We start from the raw sequence: 10,032 nt of genomic DNA on the forward strand, positions 1-10,032 counted from the left end.
ATTAAAACAATGTGAAAAGCCTTGTGATATCAGGTAAATAGGCACAGGAGAGCAAACTTTGTCAGTGTGAAGAGCTGTTTATTGCCAGAGCTTTTCTCATATACAGGTAAACTTTATTCTGGGAAGAGAAAATTGCACAGATAACTGCTGGAGACTAAGGACTTCAAAGTGAATAACAGGGAAGTGTAAATCAATAGAGTAACCACATGAAACTTTTCAAGGGTATTTGGTGCCTTTTTATATTCATTATAAGTGTTACTTCACAATTTCCCACTAATCCTAGTTGAATTTTCTTCTTTTTATTTATTTATTTATTTATTTGTTTGTTTGTTTATTTAATTTATTTATTTTCTTTGCCTACCTTTCGGTTTATCTTTTTTGAATTCTCTAGGTATTTCCTAAAAAAAAAAAAAACAAAAAGGAAGAAAGAAAAAGAAAAGTAGAATGGCTATTTTAGGATTTATCAGAAGATGAAAAACTTCATTTCAGCTGACCTTTTCACACTGCAATGCTTCCTGTGGGGAAAAGGTAGTAAACTTTTGTTATGCACATACTGGCTATGTTATTCCAATGCAGTTCGGCACCAGCATTCCTCTGCAGGCCTCAGCTGGAAGAGACAAAATGCTGGTATAGCCTGTTGCAATATTTTGTTTAAATGAAATCTTTATTTCAAAAAATTTGTATCTCATGTGTACTCAACTTTAATCTGATTGTTAATTGTTAGGATATTAATTTTACTGTCTCTTGCTTCTTTTACAATATAAGACCATATTGAAAATATAGTACTCCTGAGAGTGTTCATCCGTTTTTCTAGCTTTGTAATCTGAAAATGGTGTTATTTTGTACTAGTTTGCAATTATGAGATACAATTTGTTGATGTTGCAATGCTTGAACATAGTTCAGGTCTTGGAATCTTTACTCAAACCATTTGAAGAAAAATATCCCACTTTTTATTACCAATAATTATTTCCTCTGATATACTAGATGATATGCACAGTCAGAATGCATTAAACTGACAATTTTTATAGATATGATGCTTTAAAAAAAAGATCTTTAATCTTTCTGAGTGACCATTTCAAGTAYACTCTGTTATGACTTAAATACTGCCCTAAAAGAGCATCGTGCAAATACTAAACTCCCCAAAGGCTCCCCTGACAATAATGAGCTTTGGATCAGGTCCAAAGTTCCTAATGTCAGCGTCTCAGGAAAAGTATTGCAATCAGGCTGCTCTAATAGCATCCTTTTAACTGTTACAGTACAAGAAAAATGCTTCTTTTAAATGTTCAGGATAAAATGTGTTTTGCTATGTTGTCATGCTGTTAGAAGACACACAAAAAAAGCACTCGCACTTTTTAAATGACTCTCCATAAGAATGCACCGTATGATTTTAAATGTTGGACATTTTAATGGATATGTTTCTTTTTAATGCCCAGTACTTTTGAACTAATAAGTCACATCTGAAAATCACTTTTGTCTTCATTTCATAATGTAGAGACATTTCTCTGTGTCCCATATGCTTTATAAATCATGAACAGTCCTTTTATTCAATTAGAAGAAACAACAGAAAACTTACTTAAAAATGTTTATTGTAAAAAAGTGGCTAGAAAACAACAAAAATTTCACTTCACGCTTTCTTCAAGTTATCTATAGACGCTGCTATAGGCAACAATTCACTTTCATTCATAAAGCATTCAATCATATAAAAATAAAAATATTTACATTATGTCCACATACTTTACAAAATCATCAATAAAAAAAGGCACTTGGAGGGGTAATGCTGAACATATTGCATTTCCTTTGTGCATTAAAAAAATAATTGTCAAACTCCCATGAATCCCCTCTCTTGCACTTATTCCCGTTTTTTAAAAAAAAAGATTAAAGTTTAGAGGATTTATTCCATATTAAAAGATGGTCACGCATGCACCAGGAATGTCTGAAGCTATAGTCTTTTTTTCTTTCTTTCTTTCTTTTTGTGTTTTCTTTTTTTATAAAAAAAGGCACATGCGGTTAATTTGTGGCTGTCAATTTTTCATACATTCTCTTACATATTTTCTTTTTCCTCTCTAAATTATGCAGTTTTAAAGCATTTCAGATCATTAATGAAGGCCTCGACTTTTAACAGAATAAAATAAAAAACACAGCAATGAATAATATTAAACATTTACTAAGGTAAACTTGGAATACTTTTTAAGGCACCTGAGATAAATGGTGTCTAGCAAAATTCACTTGGGTAGTATTTTTATTAAAAGTTCGATTTAAAATACTGTTTCTTTGGTTGAAATGGCTTGGCAGGAATGTATTGTTAGCTTTGCAGCCTTTTCTTAGCAAGAAGAGACTACATGCATTTGGCTTCATCTATAAAGACAGTTGATAATATTTTGTCCTTTACAGCTACTTGAAATGTCATGCATGGTGTCTTTACCCATATTTCAAAATCCACAATTAAGTGACTGAACAGAAATACTTAAGCTCATTTCTACTGACATTCTAAATTCTTCCACTATTTTGTTTGTTTGTTTTTTGGTTGAAAAGTAGAAGAGAAAATGCCTCTGGATTTCCACTTATCATTTCGAACAAGAGTGGAGAAATGCATGAGTCCAGGTAAACATTGACTGCATGACTCAGTGTGCTACACAGCAGCCAGATTCCTCATGTTTGTGCAGAAGAGACATTCTGGAGAAAGTTTTGGAGCAATTTTTGCACTGGTATTTCTTCACATCCGAGTGGGTCTGCAGATGAGCCCTCAGATTGGATCTGTCTGCAAAAGCCCTGTTGCAGTGAGGACAGGAAAACGGCTTCTCCCCTAAAAAGGAAACAGCAAGGAAAAACACAATCCAGCATTAAAAAAGAAACATGCTTTTAGGACAGGTAAAAGTCCCATTTATCCTAAGAAACAAAGAAACAGGATTTGTTAAAAGGAAGGAGGTATGCAATAAAAAAGTGAAGTCAGATAGAAGAGCTTTCAGCACTGTCCATCGTACTTGCAGAACTGGGTCTTTGCAGAACGTGCTGCTGAGTGCTGTCTCTGACGACCAACTGCTGACACCTTCTGCATCTACAGGTGCAGGCAGTGCTTATAGGTTGGGTGCCTTCCAACATTTTAAAACATTCATTTTTTTATTTTCTTTTTTTGAAGAACTTGTTCTGCTATATGCTTAACTCTATGTGAATTACCTTGGGACAGGGTCTTTGAAAGGCAGCAAATAGCTGTGCAGACACTACATTGTAACCAATGTTACACTCTAATAATATTTTTGCCTCAGTAGAAAAAAAAATGCTTTGTTGATTATGTGTTTCTAATTCTTAAGGACCTCAGAAAGTGTRGGCAAAACCTGACAATTGGTAAGGAGCCAGAGATCAGCTTCTCATGCACAGCCTGTTTTGCTACTTGATTTCAGAATCAGTGGGAAGCTAGCAGTTTTCAAAGCCTGTAAGTTAACATACTTAAACAAACATAAATCATAATCTTCAGCTAGTGGCAATGGACTAAACTAATCTTGGAATTATCATGGGAGATATGCTGACTTACACCAGAATTTGCCCCGAATTACAAGTCATTGCTACATCCTCTCCTCCCCACTCAAAAGAGGAAGAAAAAAAATGGCCTTTTAATGAAGCATTGCAATTGTATGTATGCTTTTCAAGGGTAGTCAGGAAACACTGAATTTTACCTGTGTGGGGRAAAAAAAAAAAAAACATAAAAAGATGGTTTAGCAATAACATAGTGCATTTCTAAAGGCTGTTCTTACCAGTGTGAGTTCTGATGTGTCCTTGGAGCAGCCAGGGTCTAGAGAAAGCCTTGCCACAGATCTTGCAGACACAAGGTAGTGTGTGGGTCCTGATGTGCATCTTAAGTGCTCCCAGGCTGACATACTCCTTGTCACAGTACTTGCAACTGAATGATTTCCTAGAYTGGGCATCACAGTGCAGCTGCTTATGTTTGGCCAACCCAGAGAAAGTTGAATAGGTCTTGTTGCATAAACTGCACTGAAACTTCTCAGCCTCGATGGCATGGGGATCTGAAAGCTTGGACTGGATTCTCTCTTCTTCATCGCTAATGGGGCTTTCTGAACCACTGTGATCTTTGGAGGAGGTGTCGGAAGGTGGAGGTGGGCTGACTCTTCCCAAAGATGAGGGGTATCCAGAGAGCGGAGAGAGGTCACTGGGTAATGGAGATGGTAGCAGCCCGGTTGTAGTCCACACAGTAATGGGGTTGTAAGCTACTGAGCTCAGGATCTCTGGCTGTGGTATGATAGGGACTGGATAGCTTTCATACAGGTAGGGAGATATAATCACTGGAGAAAGAAGAAAATCTTAAGGTAAGAGAAATGGAAAGTGTTTCAAAAGGCAATAAAAACAGTACTATATGGGCTACAAAGCGTTTAAGTCAAATACTGATTGTGGTCATCCAGGCACAAGGAAGATTAAGGAAATAATGTTTGCTACATATATACTGACATGTAGAGACAGTGCCTTCAACAGAGAAACTGCATTTAGAACCTCTTTTCAAGGCAGCATGATGTTTCTAAATTTATGCAGCCTGGTACACAAAAACCCCAAACTTCCTGATGGATTTTGAGAAAAGCTTAAATTCCATTGCTAGCACATGGAGAGCAGAAAACCCCCCAAATCCTTCTAAAATAACTGAGTTCAAGTGAATGAGGAAACTTCATGATTCATTCTGCACTGCCTTGACATACTTCTTCACACTGCCTCCTTGCAAGCAAACGGAAAAAAAAAGAGTGAGCTAACCCATTCCCCAAAGCCTGGAAGCCAAAAAGTCATCCCAGTCTTAGTGCCACGCAAGGAACCCCCGAGCCCCAGCGGGAACGCGAGGGCTCCCGGTTCCCTCCTGTTACCTGTGTGAGTGTCCAGCTCGCTGTAGTTGGGCTTCTTGGAGGAATTGAAATGTTTCTTGACCAGGAAGGAGCGTGGCATTTTGAAGGCAGGCTTTCTCCTCCTCGCAGGAGCTCCGCGTGGCTCGGCGTAGCGGCGCGCGGCTCGTGTGCGGCTCGCGCTATCACTGCGAGAGCATCGGTGCCTACAGCATGGCCCGCGCTGCGCTGCGCTGCGCTGCGCTGCGCCGTGCGGGCACCCGCGCTGCGGAGCGGCAGTGCGGAGGCGCCGGGAAAAGTGCTGTAAATACCCACCCGTCAGGTGCAGGGGGGAAGGCTTTGCTGCTCCTCCAATCACTCGAGGATGTTCTCAAGCACTTTTCTAAGCGGGCTGGTTTTGCAGGGAGGGCTTTCTTGCCGCTCGCTCTCTTGCAGGACGGCGCCGATCCCTGGGAGCAGCGTTTGGTTCAGGTTTCAGCTCCTCCCGCTGGAGACAGCTGTGAACAGAGGAGCAGGCTGTTGTCAGAGCGCATTACCCGCCTGCAAGTGGGTCTGTGTTGTGCCTTAGCATTTCACTCTAGAAAAAATGCGTTGGTTAAACTGCTTAAAAAAGAAAAGGTCAGTTTACTGATTCAGCTCAACTGCCTGTTCTTTTTTTTTTTTTTTTTTTCATTTGCTTCCTGACAGAGACCTCGAGAAGTCATGTGCACTAAAACCTCCTTTTGTAAAAAAAAAAAAAAAAAAAAAAAAGTCTGGTTTCCAGATGTTTGATTTAAGAATTACAATGGAACAAACTGTTCATTAAGGGCAGAAGGGGAAGAACATTACAAGATAGCAAGTTAGCCAGCAGGGCTAATGGGAGCCTTTGAATAGACAGCGCGCCTGTCAGATTTGGCAGCTGCATTTGAAAAAAAAAAAAAAAGTTGCATTTAGAAAGAGCTGGAGACCAGCCTAATGCCTCCCTAACCTGTGCACTTCAGGACAGAAGGGCCAGCAAAATACTGTGAAAGAGTTCAAGCAGCTGGTGAAAAGGCTGCATTTCTGAGCACAGCGATAGGTTTTGTATGCTCTGTGTGCATACTGCTTCAAAATGTTTATATGAAGAATACTTTCTTTTCTTTTTATTCTAAAAATGTGCAGAATGCAAAGCATTGACATTTCCTTCCTTGGGAGTAGCTATGTCACTCTTTTGCCTATGCTTTTACAACAGCGCCAAGGAAATTTTCCTAATTATCCAGAGCAGTTAAAGGGTACACAGATAAGCAAAAAGCCTAAAATTATAGACAGGATAATGCAAATGTCTCTTAAGCATACTTCTCTATCAGTATATTTAGGACCTTTCAGCTTCCTATGAAGGTATAATCTACAGCATGTATTTTGTTCAGGATGAAAGTCKCTTAAATACAACACAGAATTTTCTCCTTATCTAGACTGATTTAGAGGAGCCGTTTAGTCGCAGACATGTTGTTTTTCATTGCAAAACATTTGTGTTTTGAAAATGTGGACAGCTGAATGCTGGCAAATCCCTAACATGGATCTGACTGACTTTTGGTGTGTCTTCCCCTCTCTTCCACCCCCTCTCCCACTTGTGTTTAAACTACACCTGCCTGGGCACATACTGGTATGCCGGGAGCAGCAAGGGCTCTGTCCTGAGGAGGCATGGAGGGTGTTTTAGAGAGACCACCCCAGCATTTTTTTGCATTTTTTTTTTTTTTTTTGCAGCAGGCATTGGAACGGAGACATGAAAAAAATCCTCCGGGTTCTGTCAAGACACGTAAGAGTAAAGTGCTTTGTCAAGCTGCGTGACTTCTTAATCTTGGGGATGCCAAAACAAGTGCAGGGAAAGTTGGCCATTTTTGAGAAGCGATGAAAAAGATTCAGCTATTTGGTGGCTGYCCCAGGTGCTTCGCAGAGAAAGGTGTCCCAGGGCTTTCCAGGCTGTGGGGAACACACCCAAGCTACAGCAGGAAAGGGAAAGTGGCAACAAAAGTGGCCAAGTACCTGCTCGAGGCTTGGGTGGCGTCAGGTCTCCTCCAAAGGGAGCTAACTGAGCAACAACCATTACATTCAGTAACTGCAGAAAAGAAGAAATCCTCAGGACTTTTTTTTTTTTTTTTTTTAACATGGGGCATTTGCAGTGCTGGCTCCGCTCTGCTCTTCCATCTGCTCCTGACCCCCAGCGACTCTGGGAAAGCATTGCATTTCAGGATGTGAGGCATTAGCCTCTATCTAAATAGTCTGTTACAAGAGCTGTGATTCAGCCCCCGAGCTGATTGGAGTTTGTGTGTTGAAACACGTGGAGCCACGCAACTTTTCGCTGGCTGGAGATCTGCTCTTTGTACGTCTGCAAAAAGTGAAGGGTCTGATTCACCGGTGAGGTACTCCCTCTCGGGGCATTTGCACCAGCATAACAGTGCCGTGATGCACTGCAAGCTAATTGCACTTATATAAATCACTGAATCCTAAGCAGCTAGCCCACTGGCTGAGCTGGCTGAAGGATGTTAGGAATTGGATAGAAGGCATGTTATTACACGGTCCTGAAAAAATATTAGCAGTGCATACTACCTGAGTGAGGTCTGCTGTCAAAAAAAGGGAGCGCCTGCATGAGGAGTGGGTGAGTCAGAGCAAACAGGTGTTCGCCGTGTTTACGGCAAATGTGGACAAGAGGGCACTCGGAGCCACGCCACGTCCATGTGCCGGGGGGAAATGCGGAGTCGAGCCCTGAGGTCGAGACAGGAGGTTCCTGATGAAGATCCTTGCAACAACTGCAAAATCCAGTCTAGAAGTTCACTTTCATGTTTAACACTTAATTAGTAGTTCTGTTTTTTCCCTTTTTGCCCTTTATTTTTAATTTGGAAACATATATAAAGGGTTAGGGTTAGGTCTTGTCCATGTCCCTGTTCTCACTGATCTGTGAAACAGGTAGGAAATCATGTGAGTGTTTCCATTCCTGGAAATAGTTAGGCCCTGAGTTCCAACTATAGGACATGAATGGTGCTTCTTTAACATCAGGTTGCTTATTTGTGTTTAAGGGACAACCTATGAGCCTCATGTTAGTCCCCTAGTTTCCACCAGGTCCCTTTCCTGCCAGGCTTGCTAAGAACGGCAGCAACTCTTCTTCCTCAGCTTTCTGCAAATGGAGATGTGCCAGGAGCTTGCTTGTGGCACTAAGGAGAGAAGAACCTGAGCYAAACCATCTTCAGCTCAGTTCTTCTCATGTTTTATGCACTTACCAAGTATCAACTATGAGTAGGATTTTCAATTTTGGGGATAAACTGCAGTAGAACCAAGGGAAATACATATTGGAATATTAAAGAAGTTGTGCTGGATTACTATTCCCGGTGCCAACACCTTTCTCAGAGAGTAGACCAGCACTGCTGGGCACACCTCACCTGGCCCCAACACCTCAGTTCATTGTAGCCAGCAGAGCAAGGCTTGAGGAGATCCCAGGATGCCCTGAATCCCGTGGAGCACATTGAAATTAGTGCTGTAGGTTTACAGATGTTGGTGCTGACTTCATCCCAAAAGGGATAAAAGCAGGAGTAACTTACTGGCAAATTACCTTTTGACTACAGTATAGCTATTTCAGTTTACAAGCCTTCCCCAATTCAAAACGGAAATATGAAAAGGTTAATAGGAAAGAATATATATGGCACTTTGTAGCTGATAAGTCTTCGTTTGCCTAAGAATTTTTGATCAATTTTCACTAGCCAGCTGAATATACAGCATACAATTAAGCTTCAAGCTTAATCTATGCTTTCATATTTCTCCCTTAGCACCAGCTAGTGTGTCCTGGAAAAGTGATGTAGCTCTTGGAAATGGGAAAGGTTTAGAACAGCTAGGAAGTGAGGAGTACCTCAACAGTAATCAAGTTGGATGACTGAGAGAAGAAAGACCAAAATTAACAGAATGGAGGGAAATTATTAGGGAAGATATGACTTTCCATTGCCCTGAAGTTTTTAGAAGCACATGTTTAGGATACTTTTCTTTTGTATTTTATTTTACTCTTTCAAATTATGACCTGATCTTTCAGCAGGAATAGCAGCAAATTTTAAAAAGTTTTTTTTTAATAAAAAATATGAAACCATGACAAGCTCTAGCTTTGTAGGCTTAAGGTTCTATGAATCAGAAGAAATCTCTGTATTTTGGTTTTTTTTTTCCAATTCAGTCAATTTTGAAGCTTCTATACCAAAAAAAAAAAAAACGCTTGCATAAAACATAATTTTCAGATATTCTAAGTCAGATTTACAAAGTCTGTAACAGGATCTAAACTTCAAAGATTCATATATATATATATATATATATATATATATATATATATATAACAGAGGCATATGTTTAAGACATGTTATAGAATTAAGTCCATAAAAGTTCCTTTGTGCTTTGGGCAATTCAGGTTTGTAATTTCTGTCTAAGCCTATTACAGAGATAATGACTGAACCACAGAAGTCTGAATCAGTCTCAGCTTTCAAATAATGCAAGAAGCTTTGGAGTARGTGTCTCAGAGATCTAAGTGCATCTTTAATTTATGCATATATAAACATTCACTATAAAGAAATATGTCCATATTAATATAATGTAAAATGGTTCCTTTGGACCAAGTAGCTTGAATAAGACCAGCTTTTGTGTTCGCATATTTGCATCTGTGTAACTTCCCTGGCTCAAGAAGGTGCAATTTAGAGACCATTTAGGCCATAATGAATGAACCTGGTCAAAGCTGAATTTTTCTACATTTTTTCTACATGAAGCTATTTTAACAATGGGCCAAATTCCCCTGTCATTTCCACCTGCAGTATCTCCATAGGCAACAGCTGAGCTATTTCAGATTTGCTCAAGCAGAACTGAGATGTGAGTGTAGTCCAATAAATACAACTCCGCTTATGTATGTGTACTACTGGTAACTATTTGTTAATCAGAAAGTGTGTTAATCCCAGCTAAATTATTTGTACTGTGAAAAGCAATGCTTTTTGCATCGTATTACATTTTAGTGATCATCCCATATGCCACTTGAATTCTTCATAAGAGGAATAAAAGACTTGAAAATGCTGATCTTGTGCTATGTGGTGTGGAGTTAGCAGTTGAATAAATGTTGTGTGGTTGGAAAGAGCCATCTGCTGGGCATATCCAACAGGAATGAAGATTTCTGTCTCTGGAGCAACACTCGTGATGGTTCCCCCATCATGTGGTCAACAAGCGA

At 39.8% G+C, this 10,032-nt stretch overlaps 1 protein-coding gene across 1 annotated transcript; it reads right to left on the minus strand.

Moving 5' to 3' along the window:
- Positions 1–1,610: 1,610 nt before the first annotated feature.
- On the minus strand, positions 1,611–5,104 carry SNAI2 (snail family transcriptional repressor 2). Its single transcript, XM_026039513.1, has 3 exons — positions 4,860–5,104; positions 3,750–4,295; positions 1,611–2,803 (listed from the first exon to the last, which is right to left on the minus strand). Exons 1-3 carry the CDS (start codon positions 4,936–4,938, stop codon positions 2,622–2,624), a joined length of 807 nt encoding a protein of 268 aa, XP_025895298.1. The 5' UTR covers positions 4,939–5,104; the 3' UTR covers positions 1,611–2,621.
- Between the last annotated feature and the right edge of the window lie 4,928 nt (positions 5,105–10,032).

This window comes from Nothoprocta perdicaria, unplaced genomic scaffold (assembly GCF_003342845.1).
Source record: "Nothoprocta perdicaria isolate Ctin4 unplaced genomic scaffold, notPer1 scaffold_231, whole genome shotgun sequence".
Taxonomy (NCBI): domain Eukaryota; kingdom Metazoa; phylum Chordata; class Aves; order Tinamiformes; family Tinamidae; genus Nothoprocta; species Nothoprocta perdicaria.